The sequence below is a fragment of the Tinamus guttatus genome, unplaced genomic scaffold (genome assembly GCF_059628265.1).
Source record: "Tinamus guttatus ecotype Peru unplaced genomic scaffold, ASM5962826v1 Tinamus_guttatus_pri_ptg000446l, whole genome shotgun sequence".
NCBI classification, from domain to species: domain Eukaryota; kingdom Metazoa; phylum Chordata; class Aves; order Tinamiformes; family Tinamidae; genus Tinamus; species Tinamus guttatus.
In genome coordinates this window covers 822,630-849,237 of record NW_028288980.1, presented here as the reverse complement: position 1 = coordinate 849,237, position 26,608 = coordinate 822,630, and the positions used below count along the sequence as shown (strand labels likewise).

Genomic DNA, 26,608 nt, shown 5'->3' with positions numbered 1-26,608 from the left:
GGCATGAAGGAGCCGTCGCTGCCGGGCTCGTCCCTGCAGCGGGCCTGCCGCCTGCTCGTGGCCTTCTGCGCGCTGCACCTCTCGGCCACGCTGCTCTACTACCTGGCGGGCAGCGCGCTGGGCCCGCCGCGCAGCCCGGAGCCGCCGCCGCGCCGCCCGCCGCCGGGAGCGCCCGCCGCGCGGCCCCGCGCGCCCGCCTCGCCGCCCGCGCCGCCCGCCGCGTCGCCCTCGCCGGGCCGCCCGCCGCCCTGCCCCGACCCGTCGCCGCTGCTCGGTGAGTGCCGACCCGCGCCGGGGCGTCGCGGCCCCCGGGGCGGAGGCGGCGGCGCTTCCTGCGCATCTCCCGCCGCGCTGCCTCGCCGCGGGCGCCGAGCGGGGCCGGCTGCGGGTGCTCTGGGCGGTTTCCTGCGGGAGACCTACCCAAAATGCGCCCCGCTCCGCTCCCCGAGTTGCGCAATTTCACGGGAAGGATCGGGCGGGCTGTTTGCTTTGCACGGGTTCCTGACACCCTTTGCGTGCTGCAGCAGCATCTGTAGCATGGGCAGTGTGGATTTCCCCGTGGTCCCGGGCAGCGTTGCACGAGCGGTATGGATTTTCCATCTCGGTCAGGAACAGAGCTGTCATGTGCCCAGGCGGCGCTTCCCGCACACTGGGACCCGCGATGATACGTGGCAGCCTGGATTTTATCCTCTGCAAGCTTCAGTCCCACTCCGGAGGCCTTCCCCATGCCTGCTGGGGTGCCCAGGGGCCAACAAGCCGCTCTCAGCTTTGCCATGTGGTTTTGGGGTTGGTTTGGTGTAGCTGTTTTGAGCTACTGGCTTTGCATCGCCATGAACAGAGAGATTTTTTTTTTTTTAAAAAAAAAAGAGATTTTCATCCCCCTTCCCACCCAAACCAGCCTCTCAAAACTTGCTGTTTGTTGCTGCTGCTCTTTGGATAGGCACTCCCTGCAAAGCAAGTAGCAGGGAGTGTTTTGCTGAGCCGATGGCATCCCGGGCATCCCTGACTTGGCCATAGGCATTTGTGTCCTGGAGGCTGCAGGCGCTGTGGGTGCGCTGCATTTACGCAGGCTCCTCTATCACAGGAGACTTCCAGCTGAGGAAGGGACTCTTGAGCCGCTGCGTGTGGTTTCCACGTCTCGAAACTGACACAGAAATTCAGAGTTTCTCTCGATACTCGCTGGTCAGCTTTTCATGGATCGATGCCTCTGCATAGCAAACAACTGGTTTGCTATTGCAGGAAGGCGGTTTTGAGGTCTCTTTTTGTTTTGTTTTGTTTCTTTGATTTGTATCTTTCACTTTTTCTTGCCCCTGATCGCTCCAACTTGACAGTGAGGCCGTGCCGCAGGGCGCGTGTGCGAGCCCCCTGTGAATGTGGTTTTGCTCTAGGCAAAATCCCCACTCACCCCTATCCTCTCCGCAGCAAGTCATGTGCTATGAAATGCCTGCAGTACAGGGAAATATGCCTCGTGTCTCCAGGATTCAAAGCAATACCAGGATGAGTAGCCTAGGGAATTGAACAAAGTATTTTTATCATCTTTGATGCAGTTTGTGAAGTCTGTCCAAGAGCAAATGAGGCACTCGGGAGTGATGGCAGCTGGTCAGAGAGTTGCGCAGAAGGTCATTCCTAAAAGGTACCCAAGGCAAATGATTTTTAGCTGAGGTGGATTTAGTGTGTGGGATGTGCAGGCTGTTAATGCTACTGCTTGAGGGTTTGTAGCCTGCACGTAGGTAAGAAACTTGGCTGCTCTGGGGTGCTTCATTTCTCTGCCTTTTCCGACTTTGATGGCCGACGGGGCTGAGAAAACCCTCCTCAAGGGCTGGCAAGAGCCGACTCCACTCTGTGAACTTCCCACGCATCTCTGGGAGATGTTTGCTATCTGCAGGCGCTTCTGGCGCTTCATTCACCCACCCAAAATTCAGAAAATTCTTCTTGGGGTGCCCAGATCCTCCTATCGGTATAAATGCAGCAGGCTGGAGCTAGCAGGAATCCCCCTCCGCTTCCCACCTTCCCAAAGTCTGATACGGAGAGGCAGCTTTGTCTCCTCCATTTCGTTAGTGTAAACCTAAATTCAGAGAAACGCAATCTCTTCTTTTTTAGTGTCATTGGGAAGAATGTGGTGAATCATACAGGGTCTGTGTGGCTTGTCTTTCTGAACGGTCGGATGGTGTTGAGAGGCCCGGAGGTTTCTTTCTAGCAAAGCTCTGAGAGAGCAGCTTACGGTCCCTGCTGCCTGGCTCTGGAACAAATGCATTAGCTGAATGAGGTTTAATCTCTTCAAGCAACTGCCAAAGTTGAAATGCTTTTATGGTTCAATTATCCTTATTTATAATTTAAAAGCATAAATCAGGCCTGGGGAAATAATAGCATAAATCAACCCTCAATTAAAAGTCCTTAGTAGTTATGAAAGTCCTCCAGTGTAGGGTGATATATGCATTTTTGGATGCATGCTCTGGTTAAGAGCAGCATGCCAGTGAATATCTTAAATAGGATGGGTGTGCGTAGAGGCAGGGACCACTTACTACTGTGAAAGTTCAGCCTTTGAGGAGCTTTAAAGACCAAAGCAAAGTAAATCCGGCTGCGTTCTGTGCCCGGCCTTTCCCCAAGATGTTGTTCTCTGTGAGCTGGAGAACAACACTGTGGAAAAGAAAATGCTCTCAAGTAGTTGTAAATATCTCCGCCTAAGTGCTTTTTAAAAGGTCAAGTGATCTTCTTTGACCTTTCTTTTCCATCAGAGTCTAGGTGATGGTGTTGTTATTGACTTGTTGCTTTTAGCAGGAAAGGGGGGCGGATATATGGCCTTGCGGAACAGCTGTATTCTAAAATAACTTCCATAAACAGCAGAGCAGCTGATGCGAAAGCAGCTCGTATCTCTCTCGGCGCCGGAAATCTGTAGAGCAGAATCTTGTGGAAAGGCTTATCTGTATGTCAAGGATGTCACTTTTCAGGTCCTGCCTGATCGAGAACACGTGTTGGTTGTGGGAGTTATTTTAGAAGACAGCTGCTCGCTTTGGCCGTCTTTGGCCCTCGCTCAGGTGCCAGGTGTGATGGTCGAGAACCAAAGAGGTGACAAATCCCTGCCAGCCCCTCAGGCATCTCATGGCGAGGGCGACCCACGTGCCCTATGCCTACTGCAGGAACGTGCCTGGATCAATAGCTTTTTACCCCCAGGGTGGAGAGAGAAAGCATCAGACATTGAAGTCAATGGACGTTGTCAAAAAAAAAAAGAAAAAAAAAGTCAACAGTACCGTATGAACTGATGAATTCTCCGAAGCACAAGCCGCTAGATATGTGCTTATATTTCAGCAGCGTTTAAAAATGAATGCACTTTCTGATCCATTGCCCCTCTCGTAGAGAATCTCAGGCATACCAGAAAAATAACCGCTTCTTCCAAATGTCAGTGTCTTGGGTAGAAACTCTGATGTTTTCCACTGTCAGAAAAGCGTGCTTGGCTTGAAAGAAAGAAGGAAATAAATAAATAAAGACGCCTTGCTGGCAATCAGCGCTTTCCATTTGGAGGAGCAAAGCCTGGGATGAGGCCTTCTCTTTTAATGCACTTTTTCTGATAGCCAGGTGGTCAGTGCAAGCAGCGTTTTTAAGCCGTAAGTGCCGGAGATAAGAACTGACAGTATCCCGACGCTTTCAGGTTTGTCTGGAGGAGACAGAAATGGGCATGGAAACCGTGCCAGACGGGTGGTGATGCTGGTTGCCTGCTTTGCAGAAGCCCTTACGGGTTATGTGTGGCCTGAAAAGTCAACAACGCACAAATAACCCCCTAGTTGGAGGCCTGGGTGTTTACAAACATTGCGGCCTAGCTGAGCATAGTTTGGAGTGGGAGAGCTAAGCACTGAAAGGTGCACAACTCCAGTAGCTTTTAGGAAGAGTCATGGTGGGGATTTTTGCTGGTAGGAATGGATGCATTTGCATCTCCCCACCATGCCTGTTTCTCCTCCAGCTCACTGTTTTGGGCTGTATATATATTTTTTAACCTCATGCAGCAGGGATCCTGCTCGCTTGCCACAAGCTTATTGCATTCCCGGCACTGGGAGCTTTCCCTAGAAAGGAGGCAGCAGGAGGGAGGGAGGGAGGGAAAAGCGGTTTGTGCAAGATGTGCAATCCCGAGGAGGAAGTTGGTGCAAGAGCCGTGTCCTGGCCGTCATGTGCCCCTCGGCAGCGTCATAGCCAAGAAGCAAAATAGAAACTTGTGGAGAGAAGCGCGTGGGGACGGAGGGGGGAGAAGGAGGAGGAGGAGGGAGCCGCCACGTGGACCCGATGGCTCCCGTGTGTGATGCTCCTTCGGCTGCCGAGGAGAGCTGGAGACGCGTGCCAGGCTTCTCCAGGGAATGCTCCGGGGTGCCTGCCGGGGGATACGTGGCTGCTCCTGGCTGCTCTGTGGAGCCCGCCCTGCTCCGGAGGCAGGATGGAGACGTGGGTGCTGTGCCCGTGTCCCCCGGAGAAGAAACCTCTCCATCCCTTCACGGGAGGGACCCAAAACGCGCTCCGTCTCGGAGCACGGAGCAGGAGAGTCTCCCATCAAGTGCAGCCTCTAACTTGTTTGGGAATGTGGCCAAGTTCATGTTTGGAGCAATGCAGCCATCCCTTCCCCTCCATCCCAGGGCAGAGGATGGAGCCGCTTGGTGCGTGGGGCTGGTCGGTCACAAACCCCACTTTGGTGCTGCTGTGTCAGGGGTTTGAGGCTGTTTTTATGTTTGTTTGCTAGTTTCCCCCTGCCCCAAGTGCAGATGGAGCAGTTTTAATGTCCAACTTGCACCCGTCTCTGAGATCTCTCTCCAGAGCCCTGCCCTCAACCCATGGTGAAAAAGGGGGATTTTGTGTTTCATTTTTTCCTGGTGACAGGCAACAGTGAGGATGCTCCATGGGGATGCTGCAAAACGCCTTGCTGTCCCGGGCTGCAGGGCTCCTGGCAGACACGAGGTCTCGTTTTTGTAGCTTTTCTTTTTTTTTCCCTTTTCTTTTTAATCAAGGCAGCTGGGATTTCTTTTTCTTTGTTGCTTGAGGAATTTCGCTTCGCTCCCGCACTCTGCAGCTGGCTTTAGAATAAACAAGCCCTAAAACACGCGCGCCGGTTGCCCCGCTCCAACAGGGCACGTTCGAAGCCGCTTCGTCGCGTGCGCGCCGGCCCTGGGCCGGTGCTCAGGACTCCCCCGCTCTCCTCAAAAGCGCTTTCTTGTGGAAATAACCAAGTGCTCTCGTGTTTATTTATTTACTTATTTAAGGCACTCTTGGCTGTTCAAGAGAGACAGGCCTCGTGCTGGAGCTGGTGATACCTTGGAGTTATGTATTTACGTGTATATAAAACATGTTTTTAAAAAAGGTGCTGTTCTTTTCTTCTTTTTTCCCTGAAAAGGGGTGGGCATCCCCCTGAGCAGTGGGATGCAGGGCCCTGCCTGCACTGGGGATGTCCTGAGCGCTCCAGGGTGCAACAGCCTCAGTGGGGGCTGGCAGGGGACTTGCCCCATCGTCTTGCAGGGTGAGGTTCATTTATTGCGTTTTTTTTGTTGTGCGTTTTTCTTGGTTTGTTTTGGGGGCTTTTTTAAAATTATTTTTTATTTTATTTTCCCCCCCAGCAAGCGTTGATTTCATGTGGTTTCTTCAGAGAGGGGCTCCTACGTGTTTGCCCCGGAGCGTGTTCTGCAGGTGGCCCCTCATTTCCATGTCGCTTTTGGCAAGCCTCACCTTTTGCCTTTTATCTGCAAAGCGGCTTCCTGTTTGCGCCGCGCGAGCCGCTCCGGCTCTTCCGACATCTGCTGCTCCGCAAAGCAGCATCCTCCGCTCCGCTCCGCACCGCTCCGCCGAGGTCGCGTGCAAGGGCTTTGGGGTGAGAAAGATGCTTTTCTTTCTCTTATCCCGACAGAGACACCTCAAACCTCCTCCTATGCTCTGCTGGGTGTTGATGTGTCGTGATACTCTTGGGTCTTCACAAACTTGCAGCAATTGCTCGTTCAAGTTTGCAGGGTAATTATTTTTTTTTTTTTGCTTTTTCGTTTTTTTTCTCTTTTTCTCTTTTCTTTTTTTCTTTTTTCTTTTCCTCTCCCATCTCCTCCTCTCCCATCTCCTCCTCTCCCTTCTCCTCCTCCCCCTTCTCCTCCTCTCCTCCTCTCCCTTCTTTCCCTTTTCTTCTTTTTTTTCTTTCTCTCTCTCTTTTTTTTTTCTTTCCTTTTTGCTGTTGTTGTTTTTTGACTTTATATTCTCGCAGACTAAGGTTTGCAAAGCTTTGTGACTTTGGATCCTAAGCAATCCCGGATCTCAGGGCCAAACGTGTGGAGATGGAGCGAGTCAAGCTGGGAAGTTTGCCTGTTAAACATGGACAGGGATGCAGCTTTGACAGGCACTTGGCCTGTCCGTACATCGCCAAGATATGTCCTTGGGAGGCAATAGCCTTGAGGCTGATGTCCAAGTAATCAAATTTCAGTCAAAATGATTTAAAATTAGCAGCTGGAGTCATGACTCTGGCCACCAGCTGGAAGGCCTGCGTTTACAGATTTGATCTTAGTCTTGTTCTCTTGAGGAAATGAACTGAAAAGGGTGATTTTTTTTTCTTTTTTTATTGGCTAGGATTTCAGCATTGCTTTTTATTAACCTGGTGGCTTTATGAAGTCTAGACCTAGTCTAGTTCTTTAGTGTCTGAAAATGCACTTACTCAAATTATTATGATTTTACATTCTTTCTGACACCAGTGAATTTATTAATGGGGTGAACTGTATCAGGCTTTTCTTAGGAAAAAAAATCGGATTAAAATATGCAGAACCAATATCTAAAATGCTTTAAAGTTCGCTGTAGCAAGAGAGCGCTCACAAGAATACATTCTTCAAGAATCTCAGACTTTTAAACCTCCACCTCTACCATTTTATTTTGCTGTTTTTTTTTTTTTTTGCTATAAATGTGTTTTTTTTCTCTCTCTCAGTGTTTCTGTTTGTGATCTCCCAGTCCCCTGAAGGCAAACAAGAAACAAGCATCGTGTTGCGCACGTGCTGTGTGACGGGTGGCCTTGGTTTGACATGGGGGCTGGTGGCTGCCAGGCTGTAAAAACACTGTGCAATGTTCAAATGCTTGTGGTTGTCCACGTCCGTCTGGGGCACACAAGCTGCAGAAGAGAGATTTCCGCTTACATTAGCCTCACTGGCAAACTCTTGGGTTCCCGGCATTTTTGTACGATCTCTTGTGAGCCATTAAAAGGGCTTTTGTGTGTAAATGAGAAAGCGTCCCTGGTCTGACGGGCTGTGCTTCCAAGCTGTTTCTCTTGAGAAACAATTACAAAAAGCGAACTTTTGCCTTGACAGGAAAGGGGTTTTAGGTGGGACTGCGGCCACCTGGTGTGTGGAAGCCGGCTCGGTTTGCAAGCGCTGCAGAGGGATCCGGCGCTTCCGTCCCTCGGTTTCCCGCGACATCCTGTGAACTGGTGGGATCTCCCTGCAGAGCCAACGCAGGCGGAGTCGCCAAGCCTGGAAAGCGCCTGGTTTTTGAAACGCTGGTTTTTGAAATGCCGGTTTTTGAAACGCCACTCTGCTGTGTGGGGGAAAGGGAAGGGACTCCCCAAGTCTGTGCACAAACTTTCCTTTTTCCATCTCAGATGCAGTGCCTGGCTCTTTCCTTCCACGTTTTAAACACCGGTGCTGTGAATGCTTCTCCGTTGCCCCTGCCTTTGGGGGTGAAACCCTGTAATTGCCCAGTTTTTCCTAGGGCACAGGCAGGCTGGCTCCAGAGGCTTTCGGCCCTGCGGTGCTGTGGGGCGAGCAGACACCAGAGCTACCGAATGGGCGACTGCTGGCGTGTGCTGACAGTCTAAAATTGACTTCCTACCTAGTGTGTGTTTTGCTTTTTTTTCAACAAACAGCATTTTAGCAACAGCAACGCTTCCCTACCCCTTCGCTCCATGGTGCACCATCTTCAGATGGGCAGGAAGCTGAGGGTAGGAGAGTGCGAGGGAAGCGGATCGCTGGGTATCAGAGCAAGGAAGTGGGCAGGGAGCACGGCTGCTGCAAGGATGCGGTACCGTTTTAGGGAGGAAACATGGTGTTCTTGTCCTCTCCTGCCTCCGCCGGCCGCGGTTCCCATCGCGCTGCCGTGCGTCGCTTCCTGCCTGAATTCCTCCCATTCTTGTTTCTTCCTCCCAATGCAAAAAAAAAAAAATTCCCTCCTGAGCTCTGCGTGAGGAGGAGGATTTAGCCCCTACCTTGCAGTCATAGGCCAGGCATGCCCGGGATTTGGCCGGGCCCCATGCAATGGTAATGAGTCCAAAGCCCGGCCAACGGCACCGGGACGCATCTGGCAGAGGGGTCATAGGGTCATTGTGGTTGGAAAAGACCTTCAAGATCATCGAGTCCAACCACAAACCCATCCCCACAATTCCTGCTAATCCGTGTCCCCAGGTGCCTCATCCACACAGCTCTTGAGCACTGCCAGGGACGGTGACCCCAGCACCTCCCTGGGCAGCCTGTTCCAAGGCTTCACTGCTCTTTCCATGTAGAAATTCCTCCTAAGGTCTGACCTGAGCCTCCCCTGGCTCACGACAGGGTTCCCATGAGCAATGCAGGCGTCTTTCTCAACAAGACTGTCCTCAGCTGCTTCAGGACGGCTCCGGATACGTTCAATTTATGAGCATAATTTATTTCCGCTGCTCTCTGTGGGCGAATTGGGTAGCAAACCCTCCTCATAACCACATCATGCTGCCTCTGGGGCACATCAGGCACTCCTGTGTGCTTTGGCAGGCCTCTCCTCTCCAGCCAGAGCAAGTACAAGTTTGAAGAGTAGCACTAACATGTCTTCTTCTAGATGAATAACCAAGAAAAAGGCCGCTAGCCTCCAGCATTATTTCCCCTTCCTAGTTATATTAATAGGCTTGTATTGGAGCGTGTACAGCGTTGTTTGCAAGAGCCACTTTCTCAAGCAGCTCTACGATTCCTTCTCAAGAGGGTCCACAACCTAATGTCCATAGCCAGGCTCCTGGTAATGCGTTCTGCCACGTGCAGCCCCGTCGTGGGCTCCCTGTCCCCCTGCAAACACCTGATTTGTGCTACGTGTCACAGTGGCTGTGAGTTCATGCATGCCTGCCGCTGGTGTGTAAATACATAAAAACACGCTGTATGTCGCACATCCTCTCCAAGGGCTTGGAAGAACCGTCAGCAAGTGCAAACAGGAACCAGTCACGCCAAGACGCAACGCGGGTACCTGCGTGTGCTCACACCCTTACGGAGCAGGGGGAGAGGGAGGAGCTGCCCAATCTCCGTGGGCTGGTTCACGGCGCAGTGTTTTTGGGTGAAGGTTCCTTGTTTTATAGCTGGCACTGCCCGTGGGGAGGCTGCAGCGCTCCCATCTGCTGCCAACAGGCTGCTCTTTATCGGTGGCCGGGCGGGCACGCAGAGCGCGGCTTTATGAGAAGCCGTAAACGGATTTATGAGCTCGCCGCTGCTGGGAACGGCATGTGGCGGAGCAGGAGGCTCTTCTCTGAAGAGCTGAGATTCTTCTCTAAAGAGCCACGGCGCTCCTCAAGGTTTTGTGCCACGCCAGGTTGTCCGGTTCAAGCGTCTGGGACCAAGTTCTGCAAAAGGTGAATGGTTTTCAGCTGAGCTTGGGGCAATGAACGGGCTTATTCTGCAGCCTGGTGGGCTCTGCTCCTGCTGGCGCAGAGGACATTTGTCCAGCAGGAAGCAGGGAAAGCGAAGGAGCAGGGGAGCCCAAAGCGAGGATGGCAAGCTGCTCAGGGTCCTGGTTTATGAACCTTATGTGAGCAAACGCCAGCACAAGGCCACATCAGCCCCACTGCTTGCGTGTCCATGGGCTTGGTGGCCACCTCCTGCCTCCCAGCTTGCGCTCTGCCGTTGATGTCCCCCAAATCCCTTGGATTCCTCCTGTCAGGACACAGTGTTAGGCACTCGCTCAAGGCAGATGGGCACATCAGCAGTACATCTTTCTGCTCCCTCCTGGATGTTGCTCGCCTTTAAATAGCTCTGAAGCTCTTGTCCTGCCCGGGGTGCCACTGGGGACCTCTCAGTTTTGCACACCCTTTCTGGCAGAGATTATTTTTGCAGTTTCAATACCTGCCCTGCTGAAACCGAATACAGGAGTTGCCAACCTGCATGCAAATGTGGATCTCTCTCTCTCTCTTTTTTTTTTTTTTATAAGCAGCTCTATCACAGGACTGTTTTTTTGTAAAAAAGACACATAACGCGTATGCCTACAAAACACTGGAAGCATCTGCAAGATAGAGGGGGTTTCGTTCGCTTTGCATGTGGCCAGCGTTGGCGTTAAGTGCCTACGTGGATCGGAGAGCCGGGCCCTCACGCTGCATTGGGTGGAAGAGGGCATGGCTGGTTTCATGGCGTGCATGCCGGTGGCAATGCACCCATTCGATTGCCCTGCAAACATCAGGATTTTCCAGACCCGTGGCGCATCTGTGGCATTTTTAGGGTTGGACACCAAGAGGCTCTTGTTGAGCGACGTTCTCCATGGCGTGGTTGCTCCGGGTGCTGCCTGTGTCTAAGAACTGATGCTTGTGTAAAGGATGCCCATCCAGTGAAATAAATTGCTTGCATGCTGGGGCCCTTGCTGAGTGGCTCTCTGTTGTGTTTCCTTGCAGTCGGCACGCTGCGGGTGGAGTTTTCCCAGCCTGTGAACCTGGAAGAAGTGTCGAGAACAAACCCCGAGGTGAAAACAGGAGGTCGTTTTGCTCCCAGGGACTGCACAGCACTTCAGAAAGTAGCAATTATTATACCGTTCAGGAATCGCGAGGAACACCTGAAATACTGGCTCTATTACCTGCACCCAATTCTGCAAAGGCAGCAGCTGGACTATGGAGTGTATGTGATTAATCAGGTAAGGGGCTGCGGATGCAGAGTTTTAAAGCACTCGTGTAAGCGTGCCCATGCTGCTCGGTAACGGAGGACTGGGGTCTTTATCCTGGATGCCAGTGGGCTGGTGGAGATGGGTAAGGTCCCTTAACAAACTCAAAAATAAAATAAAAGCTGTAGCGCAGTGAGAGGATGTGGAAGTGCAGGTGAACAATTCTGCGTAGATGATTTTGATTGAAGATTTGGCATCCTCTCTACCCGGTCAACCAGGGCTAAAGTGAAGAGCTTCTGCTTAGAGAAGTCACTTGGTGAGAGGGGAATTAAATCCTACTAAGTGCGTGACCTAATCTGCCCCAGGTGGTGCATACGCAGGTCTTAAAGGTGAGAAGGTAACACCGATGCTTCGTTTGGCACTGCGTGTGCCATAAAGCCATAGGGTTTCCCTTGCTTGAGCAAGTTCTGTCCATGTGAGCAGTAGTGCACAAAGCACCAGGATGGGCAAAGCAGTCATGGTGGAAGAGGTAAGTGGTTGCCCTTAGGAAGGAGAGCAGAAAATAGTGACAGGTTTTTGCTTCTGCTGTTTGTTTGTTTGTTTTCTTCTGTATTTGATGGTTTTGGAGCTGTCTTTGAAAAACGGCACATTCTCTCCAGATGATCTCGGTCTTACTTTGCACCACCATGGTGGTTAAACAGCAGTGTTCTCTTTCTGTACATGGAGGAACTCGAAATGTTTAGATCGCCGCTTGGAAAGGGGAATAATAATTGCCCTTTCCAGCAAAGACTTCTGCCTGGAAGGTGTTGCAGCCCAGTTCCTCTCCCTGAGAATATGTACTCGTAACCCGTACTCAATCTCAGTTTTTATGAACCTGAGAAAGAACACGCTTCCTGAAACGTCACGCTGTGTAGATTTTCAGATCTGCCAGTGTGTCTGGGTGTACCAGGTGTGTCGAATATTCAAAATTATTGCCCAAGTCATGAATTTTGATACAGAAATGAAAAATAGGGGAGACTTTTTTGTTTTTTTCTTCTAGAAAGAAAACCAATGTTCGGTTACTGCCATTTCTCTTACTTTGCTCATTTCTAGGGTTCCAGAGAACTGGTGGAAAAAAAAAAAGGAAAAATAAGAGTGGGGTTTGTGGGGAATCAGTGATAGCTTCTAGGAACAGAAGCTGAAGTATTCTAGGTGCTAATACATGCCACTGAAAGCATTTGTGGGTAGCAGTCCCTCCGAATGCATCCCTGTAAGGTGCAGACGAGCCCGTGGGCCCTGCAGAGACCAGCTCGTAGCTCATGGGGTGGCAGAACAACGCACCTCCGTGTCCCAAGCGCTGGTTAGAAATGGGGCAGTAGCGGGAATGCAAGTTTCCCCGTGGTCCGACGGCTGGAAATGCTGCTTTTGCTACCGATGGGTGGCTTATTCCTCAGAGGGCCCTACACGGTGCCGGTGCCCTGGTGGACGCGGTGCCAGCAGGTGCCCGTGGGTGCAGGCGTCCCCCCGAGCCCGCCGCCGCCGCCGCTGCTGCTGCGACCGTGCATGCCGGCTTGCATCGCCCTGCCTGTGCAGCTCTGCTCTTCTCTGGTGTTTGCTTGAGCAAGTTTGGAGGGGGGCGGGATGCCCCATCCACATGGTGTGTTTGTGTGTTGCCTACGTATATATATATTTGTGCATACACACACATGTCCTAGGAATGTTCTCAATTGGATGCAGGCTAGCAAGTGAGGCTAGGCGATGTGCGCTCCTTCTGCATGCCTTTAAAAAGTTGTGTCCAGGTGCCTCTCTTGAGGGTGAGTGGAAACGCTGAATGAAGAGATTTGCAGAAAATGTGTTAATTCTGCCAGAAGTGCAGTAGGAAAAGAAGGAAAATGCTCTTATTTCTCTGCTCTCTTGACAATTGCTTTTCTGTTTCTCTTGTCTGTCCTTCCCTTTGCATCTCTCCTCCCTTTTTTTTTTTTTTTATTTTTCCTTCTAGTGGGGAAATATTACCTTTACTTGTTAATCCTGTCTATAGCAAAGCAATCACTGAAGCGAGGAGAATTACTGTGTGATCTGATTCTTACACGCTGCCTACGTGCTCTTCTGTACTCTGCATCTCATAGAAAGAAAGAGGAGTGCTGAGCCCTGCTACTGCTACACTGGTAATGTCAAACTTCTTCCTTTCAGCGCAATGCTTTTCAGTCGTGACTCCCTTCGCCAGTCTGCTCTTGTGTGTCTGAGTGCAATGAGTAGTGCTTGACTGAGCCCAGGAGAGCGGGGCTTCTGAAAATGCCCAGTGTGTGGCAGGAGCCCGTGGAAAATACCATATAGGATGTTTCCTGCGCCCTCCAGGCAGAACCCATTGCATGCAGTAGCAGCTTTGGGATTTTTCTGATTTTTTTTTTAATGTGAGATGAAAAATAGCTGAATGCTTTTTTTTTTTTTCAGTTGGGTAGCACCTTTTCAGTAACAACCAGAAGTCTCTATTTAAAGAGCAGTATCAAATTTGCAAAATCTGTTTTTTTTTTCCCCGTGAGTTTGCAAAATATCCTTTTTGTCCCTGAGTCTGCAAAATCTCCTTTCTCCTACGTGTTTGGCCGCCCGTAACACTCAGGTGAGCAGCAGTGTCAGCGGGGCAGCCAGGCAGCTCCGCGCTCGTGTTTGGAGATGAACTTACTCGCTGCGCTCCCGCCTGCACAAAACACCTGTGTGGCGGCACACCAAAACGAAAGATTTTTTGGGGAAAAAGAGAGCGGATCTGGTAAACTCTTGCGGAAACAGTGTGGTTTGCTCAGCTGTTTTTCCACGGGCCCCTGGCGTTACCTGCAGCATCCTCAGTGGTGCTTTTTTCCCACGCTGTGTGTGTGTGTTTGTGTGTGGGGGTGACTGGAGCATCACGTGTGTCCTGTTAGTTGCCGGGTATCACAGACCCACTTGCCCCTCGTGGGGAGCACGTGGGGCTGAGCTGCTCTGGGCTCGCCTGTGTCACCACGTGTCACTGGATGCACCGACGCAGCGATGCACCAAGCTGTTTCTTGAGCATCACCCGTGTCCTGGTGCCCCGTCCTGGCCTGGCAGGGGCAGTGCCCGAGGAAGGAGATTCCCAACTCCGCAGTTTGCCGCAAATGTCTTTCTGATGCATTATCTCCTGAATTCCTTGCCTTTTGATCCCATGGTTTGGAGCTGTATGGGAAGAGAGCAGTAGCGCCCGTGTTAACTCTTTGCCACATAACCAGTCCTTGCCTGCCATGGCCAGAGGTGTGGACGCTGCTGGAGATCCGGTGGGTGAAGTGGTATTGCACTGATACCCAGTCATAGCATTTTGTTTTTCAAAATATTATTTGGGAGAGGCCAAAAATCGCACTCCTTGCAGCAGCATTAAACCCTAAGCATTGCTTACAAAAAATACTGTTACCTAGATGACTTAGAGTCTACTAAAGGGTATGGGATAGATAGGACTGAGTCTTTGCCGATAACAAAATCAGTGTGAAGAACTCTTCTCACCTTTCCAGTTACAACAATAGCAGCCAGAGGGTATAAAATGAAGATATTCCCCTTCCAGAGCCTGGCCAACAAATGCTTTGAGGTTTGAGCGCATTGCCCTCCACAAAGCCTTCTCCGTGCCAGCACCAGGAAGAACCTCCTCCGGGGCGAGGAGGCCGGGTTGCAGGAATGTAGCTGCTGCAGGAGCAATTGCACCTTCGTTTGCAGTTTGATGGTAGCCTGAAAGCAAGCGTGACTCCTGGTGCTGTTAGAGCCCTTGGAAACCTCCCCCTCCCTGAGCATTGCTTTTCAAGACCTCTGCCATGGTCCAGAACAGTTTCATTTTGAGCCTTTTTTGCATTAATTTTGTTTTATTTTTTTCCTGAGGGCTTTCCTGGGACGAGGATGTGGGGTGCCCTCCAGCTGGGAATCAGGGGTCCCTTTGCTGATGAGACTATCTCCTGCTCCCGTGGCCTCAGCAGCTGTGCCGCTTCCCTTCTTGCTCCCTTTCCCAACCTTTTGGTTCAACTTTGCTTCGTGATTTTTTTTCTATGCTCAAATCTTCACTGCTCTTGCTTATGCATGATGAGGATCATCATGTGCCTCAGTTACGCTTTTATTTCAGGTGTGAGTGTTGAGAATTTGCTCAGATCCACCTCCACTAAGACTCTCTCCTCCCAGTGAAGTCATTTAAGCCTGAGGCAGGTGCTGAATGCTTTTGAAAACCTTGGTTTGACACTCGCATGTTAAATCCTTCATTTGAAAAATATTTTGCGGTTGCTTTGAGAACCTGCGTTGGCTCTCAAGCCACAGATACATTAACCAGTCTGGATCAATCAGTTTCCAGACAGATTATTTATTAATCAGGCAAAACCATTTGGGGGAGGAGGTAAATGGGATGTTTTGAAGTGCTGCTCCTTGAGGACGGTATTTTATCTGTTCTTGGTGTGCATCCAACCCAGCTGCCCTGTGCCAGGTCTGGAGCATGTAGCACGCTCGCAAGCCAACATGCTTGCACATTCCTGAGCCCTGGAGCCAAGGGCAACAGGGGGATCCTGTGGATCAAAATTGCTCTTAGGGAGCAGAGAGAGAAAGATGGGTTGTGACAGAAGAGGGAGGCCTTGGTTATTCTGTTTTCCTACATCTCCAAGGGTTGATTCTCAGTGGGTAAAAGCTTCAGTTTCCTTCAGTAATGTCCCTCTTGTCCCTGCACTGTTTTACTCTTGCAGGGGTTGGATTTGAAGCTGCAGTTGCAAGATGAGCTTCTGGGTCAGAAATACTTAGACTCAAGCCACTAGTACTCCAGTATTTCTGAGTATATTTTTGCCTTTACTCTTTTTGAAGAAACACGTGGGTGATTAGAGAACCCATACTTGTTCTCAGAGCCAGGTGTGCTTTTTGGCTCGAGAGAGGCCAAACCTATTTCTCCTCAGACTCCTCACCCCTTGGGGAGGAAAGCAGAGAATTTCCATCCCAGGTCACTGATTTCTGCAGACTAGTTTGTAATTGAGCCTGCCCTGAGATCAGTGTGGTACTGGCCTTTTTCAGGTCCTTCCCTTCATGGTGAGAGCCCTCCCCATTTCTTTTTCCCATGGGACTTCTGAGTGCACGATGTCTGGCAGAGGAGCTGTAGTCCTTTTCCCGGAGTGCACCTCATCCCAAGTCTTGGCACAAGCCAATGAATGCAGATGTCACGGCTTTGGGGTGTCAGCCTCCTCACTCAGCTCGTGCGCAGCCTCGCAGAGTTTGGTGCAAACTCCAGAGTGGGAGTAGGAGAGAGCAGCAGGGAAGGGAGACTTTGGCTTGCGGTGCTGTCACGTGCCTTGCAAGTCAGGTCTTGTGTGTGCTTGAGCATGTTGCTGAGAGCACAGGATCTCAGAGCCATGTGTGAAGGAGGTTAGTATCAAAGACCTGGACCCCCAAAACCACGTTTTTTTTAACCCATTCCTTGTCCTGGAGACAACCAGAAGCATTGCCAAGGTTTCCCTCCGTGTTGGTCATGCTAAGGGTCTCTTCCGTGTGGGTTGTTTGGCTAGTCTCACTTTCTTTGGGTTTGTTGTTTTCCCATACTGTTCTGGGAAGCACCAGATAGTGATCCCCTGCAGCCTGCCTTCCTGCTTTCCACCCATGGCCCTCAGCTGAGACTGCTTCAGTCTAAACCTGTAGGGGCAAAAAAAAAAAACCCTCCCCCTGTAAAATTAAATCCTGAAATGCCAATGAGGAGAAACAACCCTGCACAAAACACCCATCTCGGGTAGGAGAGTTTTTGCATTGCCTTGGCTCCATGGGGCTGGGACCGGCTGTCGCCCTCTCCCTGGCCTGCTCCCGGTGCAACAGGTAAGAAACTGCTGATGCCACCCGTGTAATACAAGGTACTTAACATTTTCTCTTTGTTTTGAATTAGGATGGAGAAGAAGAATTTAACCGTGCTAAACTGCTGAATATAGGATTCGCAGAGGCTTTGAAAGAATATGACTATGATTGCTTTGTGTTTAGTGATGTAGACCTAATCCCAATGGATGACAGGAACACCTACAAATGTTACAGCCAGCCGAGGCACCTCTCTGTGTCCATGGACAAATTTGGATTTCGGTGAGATGCCATTTGAGGGGGCATTTTGTTCCTAATACAGCTGCTAGCATTCCAGAGCAGGCACAGGATTACAGCATCCCCACCCAGCACTGAGAGCCTGGGAAAATGTCTCTGGCAGGAGTCTGCCTTGGCATGCACGTTCCTGCAGGGAATGGATAGCTGTGAGGGAGGAGGAGGAAGTGGGGAAAACAGAGCTAAGCAGTTTATTAAAATTCACAGCGCCTGAAAAGTGAAAAGTAGGTCTAGGGCAAACCATAGGCTGTCTCTTTACGGATACCTGTGTGTCTGTTGTTTTCAAGCTGGAAACTGTAAGACAGCTAGTGTTTTCTGTTTGTCTCAAAGAATGAGACGTTCACACACAGTAAGAGTGGCTTGCAACTTTAAAAAGACTGTATCAGATGTTATTTTAAGTTCAAAACAATTTTTTTTTTGGTCTATTTGATTCTGGGCCACTCAGGGATCTGTCCTGGTATCTGAGGGCGACACAAAACTAAATGCCTTTCAGCATATGTTTTGGTTCAGCATTCAACAAATGAAAGTAGGGGGTTTTCTCTCTCTCTCCCTCTCTCTTTTTCTTTCTCCCCCTCTCTCTGTTTCTCTCTTTTTCTCTTTTTTTCTCTCTCTCTCTTTCTGTCTTTCTCTTTTTCTCTCTCTCTCTCTCTCTCTTTGCCCAAATTTCCCAAGATAAATGGTGCTATGGGTCTATATTTTTTCCAACTCTTACCCCCCTGGTGAGTCATCCCAGGTTCACGAGGTATTACTCCATCACCTCACTTTTGTGTTGCAAGCTAATTTGGGGGGCAGCACGAGTGGAAGGTGAAGCTGAAGGAGGCTGATTTCCTGCCAGGTGTGCCAGGTGTCTCAGGAGTGACACCTTGATGAGTTGGGGCACGGGGTCCATTGGTCTTTACCCATATGCCCTTTGGCTGGGCCTTGTGGATCTTGCCTGCCTGTCCCTTGAGGACCCATGTGTTTCTTGGCAAAGATTTGCCCATGACAAGGTATTTTCCGGACATATTTGCAGCCAAGTCTTCCCTTGGGCGCATGGCCACACACATCTCCTAGGCCGCACTTCATGTGGGAAAGGCAACGGTCCCACATCTTGCCCTGGTGCCCCCGCACTACGTAGCTGGGTTGGTACGTGGTGATAACGTGGTGGTCCCCCACCACGCTGGCATGGCCTAGCCTTGGGTTGACATGACGGGAGGCAGCATGGGCCCCAGTGTGACAGGCCCGCTCGGTGGTGGGGACATCTGCTGTTTCGCTAGCCAGCTGGCCCGCTGATGGCCTGTCCCTCCTGCTCGCAGGTTGCCTTACAACCAGTACTTCGGAGGTGTGTCTGCTTTGAGTAAAGAGCAGTTTACGAAGATCAACGGGTTCCCCAACAACTACTGGGGCTGGGGTGGCGAAGACGATGACATTTACAACCGGTAAGTGCCCACCGCGGCGCTGCCACCATGTTTCAGCCTGCATGGGGCAAGCGAGACTGGCTCCGTGTCAGGTCTGGTAGGGCAGAGTGCGCCCAACTGGCTCCTCAAACTGGAGCAGAGGCCTCTCCATTGCAAAAAGAGAGCCCGAAACGTGCTCTGCAGCTTGGCTTGTTACCTAGCAAGGTTGTGTTTGTCAAGTTTGAACCAGTCCTAAATATCACCATGAACTTTTGCTTCCTACCTGGAGCAAAGGTGAGTGCACGGCGCTCAGAACTGCAGGTAGGAGGTATTTGCACAGTGTGGGCTGGATCCATTAATGCCTAAAGATCAAGGGAGAATACAACTGCGGAGCTGGGTTACGTGCCCTGGAAGAGCAGGACAGGAAGAGGTAGATTTTGAGAAACCTTAATGGCAGCTTGGACCTCAGAAGCTTTTATTTGAGTTTCTTGGCTGCAAAATGGACTCTTCTGTGGTCTTTTCTGTCTGGGGTTTATAAATTGTCCTGAACTCAGGAAAAAAACTCCGTAAAAATGCTTGTGCCTTCCTGAGGTAGATGTGGATTTTCAGCACTTCTGTGCTAAAATAAACCAAGTAAGAGGCAACAAGGCATTGAAAGAAAAGTGACGGCCTTTTATTATTATTATTATTATTTTTAATGGCATTATGATTTTGAAGGCTAGGGAGGCCAAAAGGGGAGGAAATGGTGCACGTTTTCAGCCCTGGGGCTCACAATCTGTAGGTGCCTTGTTGCATGTGGCACGTACACACTGATGAAGATGAGCTGTCCTGGGGTCTGGGGTCACTTACATGGATCCCTTATGCTCTGGACATCTCAGTTGGATAGGCCTGGAAAGGGCCAAGTGTGTTGACCTGCCCTGGAGTGTCTCCCATCCCCAGGTGGTCTCCAAGAGGGGTTGCTCGTGAGCTGCAAGTACCAGGAATTTTGAACTTGAGGCCCAAGGGTGGTGATGGTGCTTTAATACTCATCTTCTGAGGTAGTTTTTATAACGAAACCTGGAAATGGTTTTGAAAATGCAGTTGTTGGTAGAATGAGCTGCAGGAGAAGCTCTTTGACCTGCTCTCACTGTCCCAGTCTTCTGCTTGCACATCACATTTTCCATCCTGGCTTTACTGTATGGATGGGGAGCTGGGGGTTTTGCCCATCCCTTCTACAACGTCCCCAGCAGGCTGTAGAATTACTGGTGAAATGGCCCACTTGTTGTAAATTTTCAAAGTATTCATTTTGTTTTTTACAGGCTGGTATTTAAAGGAATGGGGATATCTCGGCCGGATGCAGCCATTGGGAAATGCAGAATGATTCGTCATTCCAGGGACCGTAAAAACGAGCCCAATCCAGAAAGGTGTGTGTATGAGCCTCTCTGTTCCTTCCAAACTCAAGGGAGGTGTCCTTGCTCGTTTGAAATGCCTAGCTTTCTCTTGCTGATGTAAAACTGATTGCAAGTCCACTACAACCCCTTCTTGCTGTGGTTTCTCTTCCTTCCACAGGCTATAAACTGTCCCCCCTCCCATACCCAATAATTTATTACCTTATTAGCAATCTTTGTTGTCACCCCCAAGCTTCTTCTTCGCAGAAACACCAGTTACCTTTTCTTTCTGCAGCATCATAACTGATAAATATTGCTTCAAACTTTGAGCAGTTGTTCCCAGCTTACCTTTGGTGTTCAAAACCGTTGCGTTTATTACAGACCTGACAAAGAATCTGCATGCCTACAGGCTTGGCTGCTTTTCCTAGCTAAAAGCTATTCCTTCAGAGCCTCTTCAGACATGCATGTGCCTGCTGCTCAGTCTGGCCAAGTTTATGGGATCCACAGTGACGTTCAAGTTGATCTTAAAACACTGAAGCCTCTATAGCCTGCGAGGCTATAAAAATGTGGAATTAGGGTTGCTCAAACACAATTCTTTCTTTTCCTCCTCAGGTTTGACCGAATTGCTCACACAAGGGAGACAATGAATTCTGATGGCTTAAATACACTATCATACAAGGTGATAAAAAATGACAAATACCCTTTGTACACAAAGATCACAGTGGATATTGGCTCGCCAAATAGCTAACATCACAGACACAAGAGAGACCTTGTATGTGTTGCCCTGGACATCTGGCCTTGCCAGTGTTTTGTATCTACTGGTTCTTTTGCAGTTGCAATGAAGAAAAAGAAGGGCCTCTTCTGGTATGCCAAAGCCTCTCCAATTTGGTTGGACAAATGCAGGTTTTTTATATCCCAAACTTGACTGTACACAACTTTCTAGCTCTCCATTGCTTTGTAATTCCAGAAGTTGTACGTGAGCATTGTAGATAATCACATTACCAGATAATGTTGAATCTGATACCTTTGCTGCAGTGCTCCCCATGTTAAGTTAATTGCTGGACCGAAATTTTATTGATTACAACTGTGATGCATCAGCAATTACTGCCCATGTTATTCTGATGTTTTAAATTAGGTAGATGAAAACATTCCTTTTAAATTGTGCCTGGTTTTACTTTATGAAGGACTGTAAAATGCTGCTGAAATTGTACAAGTTTACACTTTGCATAACATTTTTTAACAGAGAGAATATCATGTATTTTTTTCTGTAATAGTGACAAAAACAAACACCTTCTCTGTCTGTGTGCAGAGCAAGTTTTTGAAAAATATAGTCTGGATTAAGTGAACATCATATTTCTTCTAGCCTCAAAGGAGGCTTTGAGTGAGTTGAGCCAGCCTTTGCCAGTGAGCTCTGTATGTTGCTTGAAAGCTACACAGATGGTATCTATTTTGTCATCTGCAAAACTGCTGGCTTCAGATAACTTTACTTCTGGATGCAATGGTGACTTTTTGCCCCAGCCTAACAAGATACCCAGGGCTTTTTTTCCTCTGTAGTAAAAACAAATAGGTGTAATTGCGTGATGAAATTTGCTGACACTTGTTGACAGTGGTAGAAAATTTATTACACTATTTAACCATTGTGTGAATCTTCCAAAAACAAATTTGTGCTTGCCCGGTTGTGCGTAAAAACTTGAATTCACTATTACTTTTGTAACATTTTAGTAACTTTTATAAGTAATTTGTTTATCATAAGCAGTATATTTAATACCTGAGTAAACTAGGATGCAGCATAATAGGATGTTTCAAAGCCTCCTTTATCTTCAGACTAGTAGGCATTTTAAGTGCATCGTTATGTAAAAGCCATGTATTGTATTTTCTCTGCATATTTGTCCACGAGATCTCCCGCACTGCTGAGATGCTGGTAGGATGGCTGACATCCAGCAGGTTTTTTTTTTCTTTTTTTTTACTTTTTTTGTCAGAAGCCTGTTGTGACCTATGTCCCTTAGTGGGAAACTCCCTTTAATTTTCTCCAGCAGCGAGGAACATGCACATTTTTGGAGTGCTTATTGTCAACGCACCGAGGCACCAGCAGAAGCTGTACGAACACCTCGCTTTTCCTTCTTGTAACTGTAAGAAAGCCTCACGTGCTGATTCCCTCGGAGCTCCTTTAAATGATTTAAAACTCTCAGCCAGGACTGAGAACTTAATCCCTTCTGGGTTTCGGTGAGCACTTTGCCACCAGCTCTGACCACAGCAATTTGCACTTCCTTGGCCTGCGCTGAAGGCTATTGAAATCAGGGACACTTGATATTTTGGGGATCGTCTTCAGCGCTACCTGCTCTTTGTCACGACCTGAAGGTTTTGCCGAACTCTCGCGTTGCAGGGGAGGGGACCTGGGCAAGGGGATGAGGGTCTTGCTTTCCAGACTTGTCAGGCATGCTGGCTACTGCCTCCAAGTTTCTTATTAAGCTAATAATGGCTCCAAGGACCAAGACAGGCTCTAACTATTAGAGACACCCAGTTGCCTGGTATGCCTTGTTTCTAAAACGGGCTTACCCACCTCACTTAAAGGCTATTGGAAGCTGGAATTACGGCTCAAGCCTTGCTGGGAGCTCACGAAGGTGGGCTTGCACATCTGCTGAGCTTGGCAGCAGGCAACAGCAAGGATTGAGAAAGCGGGCTTGTGTTTATGAGCTGCTCTCTTCTGCTCATTGCCACATCAAAAAAAAAAAAAAAAAAAAAAAAAGACTCCTTTTGGGCAAACCAAGCCCCAGCTCTGGCAAGCAGAAAGGGCTACAAGAATAGGATGCGTTCCAGAAATTAGGTTAAATTCCTAACTTGGAATTTCCAACCTTGGTGCAACCGAGGCTGTGCCAATAGCCAAGACACAGGTGAGGGTTTTTTTTTTTTTTTTCAAAAGGTGCCTTAAAAACTGGGCTCCTGTAGATCAGTACCAAAAATCATCAAGGCTCCAGTGAAAAGCCCAGGTCCCTGCAGAGGTCACCCCTGATGTCATTCTGAGCCTTTTGCAAGTTGAGGAGTTGGGACCTTCAAGCATATTCACGTCTGTCTGCTCTACAGACTGTGCAAAGGGGTTATCTATCATATTTGATGTTTGTTTGTTTGTTTGTTTTTTCTTGCCTTAAGATTTTCTGAAGATCAGAAAAGGTTAGTGTAGTGAGTTTTTGTTCTGCTGTATGCTGAAATAATTGAATATCATCCAGGCGGTATGAACACTGTTGCAATCAAAGTTTTCTGCAAATGTGCCTTGAAAGAGGGGAGAAATGGAAACTGGAAAACCTGAAAAGAAACCTGAAAACCATTTTCAGCATGGAAACTTCAGTGGTGCAAGAAGCCCTCACTTAGTTTTTCTTCTAATGCTAAAGCCATAAGCCCTTTAAAAGCTGAAGCTGTCTGTCCTTATTTGTTCCACCCTTTGGTGCTGACCCATGATCTCCTGAGCTCATTGTCCCTGTGTAAACTGTGTAGGTCAAACTTGTGAAATATTTTTGATTTAACCAGATCATGAAATTTCTCTCTCTGGGATTTTGAGGAGCTTTTGCGACAGGGGTTCATGTTATACAGAAATAAATTTTTGACCATGACCTAAACTGGGTGATGTTTTTCCATTTAAGTACTGGCAGCAACACACAGTGATACTGTGTGTAAGGGTTCAAATCCAGAACAAATAGCTGCAAAGGAAATGCTAATGGTTGGTTTCTTTGGAATTGCTGTTTAGAATAAGAGAGGGTCCTGGCATACAGCTTTTCCCCTGGATGTTACTTATTTACTGGACTGCTTATGGGTTTCCTAAAGATGGTTTTGCTTTGCATTTTTTTATCATTTATATATCAACAGATGTATAATCTGATGTTCCTACTTTACTGTCAATGTCAAATAAAGTATTTTCATTTACAGTGTTTGGCAGCTTTTCTCCAAAGAGACAGGCTTTTCCATCTGTTCTCTCTCACTGGCTGGGTTTCTGGCTGGTGAGGGGGTTGGGCCAGGCCGTTGCCTCCTTGTCTTGGAACCGATTCCAGCATTTTTCCCTCGTCTGGCTTCCTCCCCAGATGTTAGGGAAAGTGTCTGCACCCGTTCCCTGCTGTAAATCCAACCTATCACTGCTGGGGAACCACTGGGCTAGAAACAGTTTCTTTCTTTGCCCTGTGAACTCTTTGGTGCCATGAGGCGAATGGATCCGAGAGAAGAGGTTGACCCTGTAGACAACCCCGAAAATCCCCAGGGTTGGTTCATTTCCCTCAGGGCCAGGGGACAGCATGCAAAGAGGGAGGACACAAGCCCCGGGTTGTCGGCTCTCCGGGGAGGCAGGTCGCTGCTTGTGGGTTTGGCGGCGGCGTCGGGAAGTGGAGAAATCATTCTGGGTAAACTGATGCAAGTGCGACTGCAAGAAGGTCGCCTGTGTTACTTGGCACTTTTTTATGAAAAACAAAACAAAACAGAAAAAAACCCCAGAGATCTTCCTGGCTGCAAGACAGTGGCTGAGGCAGGCCAGTCAGCTTGAGGTCCTTGTAGCTCTCCGGAGAGGTTTTCCCATTCCTGGAATAGGAGAGGGAAGCCTGGTCCGTGCCTGAACCTGTCTGCACACCACAGCCACAGCAAGTCCTGGCAGGGGGCACCGACCCCTCTCTCTTGTTTTGTCAGTCGAGGGGAAGGAGCGTCGTGTCTCTAGGGATGGCCGTGGGGGAGCAAGGACAGTTCAGGATGTCGCTCAGCAGGAGCTGAGTCTGTACAAGGCTTGGTAAGGATGTGAAGGGGAAGAGCGCTGTTGGCTCCTATGGCATCCTTTGTTAGTTCCTGTGTCCTCAAAGGCATTGCACAGCAATAATGGGCTTTTTCTTCCCCAGGTTCTCTTTTTTTGAGTGCTGTTGGGCAGGAAAATGATCCAGGAAGGACATAAGAAAGTTATGGAGCTCTTGAAAAGTTATGGAGGTTTTAAGATGTCCCACCTGGAAATCTTTTCCTTTGGTGGAAAGGAGAGCTGAGGAGTATCACTAGGATCTCACCCTTCTCTCTGTCCTGGGCACTGTGTGTGGTCACCAGTGCTGCCAGACGTTCCTGGATCAGGTTGGCGTGCGTGTTTGCAAAGGATCCCATTACTTTTTGTTGTTGTGAGAACATGTTTGCTCTAGCACAGTTTCCCTTCCCACCTCCAGCCTGCCCTGCGTGCCAAAGATCCAAGAGGGGTGAGCGGGGATCTCTGACGTGCATCACAGTTGTGTTTACCCTGCTGCACCTTCCTCTCTGCTGCCTAAGGAAACAAAGGGGAGGCTGTTGTTAAAAGAAAAAAAAAGGGGGAAAAAAAAAGGACTAAGCTGAAGCTTGCTGACCCCTTTCACCCTTTTGGAAGGAATCTGAAGTGGGCGTGCTTGCCCTTTGCTCTTGCTCTGCGTGTTGCTCAGTACAAAAGTGCGGGCATCGGATCTGTGCTTATCTGCCTGTGTCACGTTTGCAGGATGTCTGTGCTCTTCGGGGTGATGCACCCGTACGAGACCTCTTCTTGTGTGTGAGCTGAGACAGCCGTTCTACCCCTGGAGTCTGTTTTATTTTCCCATTCACTGTTTTTGAGTCTCACTGCTAGCAAAGCAGATGTTAGTGCATACAGACGAGATCTCTGTGGAGCCTCTAGTGACTGATTTCTCAAGCCTGGTCTAGATCTTTCAAAGAAGAAGCTGTACAAGGACTAGTGAGGGCTGGGGGTTAAATTTCTGGTTCTGTTGTAGTCCCTACATGATCTCATGTTTGATCTGCATGACTTCTCCTCCAGAGAGCTACGAAAACACAGATATGCAGGACAAGATGAGCAACAGGCTAAAATAACACCTGTGTCTATGATTATCCATGTCTAAATGTATTAGAAGCTGTACAGAAATCCTTGGACATCCAGAACCTCCTTGCTTTAGGCTTGGGAGTGGGCGAAGAGGAACATTAGAGCAGCAAGAAACATCTGGGAGGACGTCAGCAAAGTCTCCTCTAAGGTAGGGGCATATGTGTAGCCTGTATTCCTTCAAACAGCTGGTTTCAGTGGCAACGACCCAGTTCTGGAGTCAGAAATCATTCTTTTTGCTAAGTTCTCATCACCAAACTAATACTTCCGTCAACATTAAATACACTTGTGTGTATTTCTAATCTCTCTCTAACTGGAAACCCTGAACCTCTGTCTGAGGGAGGGAGTGATGTGTCTGAACAACACTGGTGATGGGTCTCCTGCCAAACCCCTGCTCACTGCAAGGCCATCCCCAGTGCTAGATGAGAGTGGCTGTGGCTTCACTTGAGGTTCCGCAAGGGCCAAATTACAGCACTGGGCAGCATTTCACCAGTTTTTCACATGGTACTGCCAGGAACCGTTTAGCTCTGTGTTGTTGGTGCTGTTTGATTCCCCTCAGCTCCCCTTGGTCAGACCGAGTGGGCACCAGCTCTTCTCATAGGTCTGTGCCCAGAGCCCTGCTAGTCTTGGCAGCTCTTTGCTGGTCCTTCAAGAATCTGGAGAGCCCCAGATAGGTTTTCAGGAGGAATTAGAGAGTTCTGTGCTGTTGCAGGACTGCAGTCTCGTTGGCTGATGTCATTGTGGTTGTGACAGAGAATGCCTGACCAATAAGAAGAAATAGATGAGCCCTTCTTTAGACAACTGCAGGAAGCCTCACACTGGTGGACTCTGGCCCTCATGGAGTATTTCAGCCATGCCAGGATGGGTGGAAGGGCAGCAGGGGACAAGGAATGCAGAAAGTTTCTGAAGTGCATTGGTGACAACTTCCTAACTCAGGTGACTGAGCTGCTGGCAAGAGGAGACACTCTGCTGGACCTGATTATTATAAATGAGGAAGAACTGATGGGAAATGTGGAAGTCAGGGGAAGGCTGCAGTGACTGTGAGCTGGTGGAGTTCCCCATCCCAAGAAGATGGACCAAGGCAAAAAGTAGCATGGCAGACCTGGATTTCAGTAGAGGAGATTTTGGGCTCCTCGGGGAAATACTTGGGA

The 26,608-nt window shown here is 49.2% G+C and overlaps 1 protein-coding gene across 1 annotated transcript; it reads left to right on the top strand.

Annotated features, from left to right (window-relative positions):
• B4GALT1 (beta-1,4-galactosyltransferase 1) lies at positions 1 to 20,854 on the top strand. The gene is made up of 6 exons (XM_088532006.1): positions 1 to 274; positions 10,598 to 10,833; positions 16,670 to 16,857; positions 18,165 to 18,287; positions 19,544 to 19,648; positions 20,225 to 20,854. Exons 1-6 carry the CDS (start codon positions 4 to 6, stop codon positions 20,358 to 20,360), a joined length of 1,059 nt encoding a protein of 352 aa, XP_088388132.1. The 5' UTR covers positions 1 to 3; the 3' UTR covers positions 20,361 to 20,854.
• The last annotated feature ends 5,754 nt before the right edge of the window (positions 20,855 to 26,608 follow it).

What these genes read in the sequence shown, in the direction of transcription:
- B4GALT1 (XM_088532006.1), top strand. Translation starts at nt 4, where the DNA reads ATGAAGGAGCCGTCGCTGCCGGGCTCGTCCCTGCAGCGGGCCTGCCGC. An exon ending in CGACCCGTCGCCGCTGCTCG is followed by an intron (nt 275 to 10,597) that starts GTGAGTGCCGAC and finishes GTTTCCTTGCAG; the next exon opens with TCGGCACGCTGCGGGTGGAG. An exon ending in ATGGACAAATTTGGATTTCG is followed by an intron (nt 16,858 to 18,164) that starts GTGAGATGCCAT and finishes TCCTGCTCGCAG; the next exon opens with GTTGCCTTACAACCAGTACT.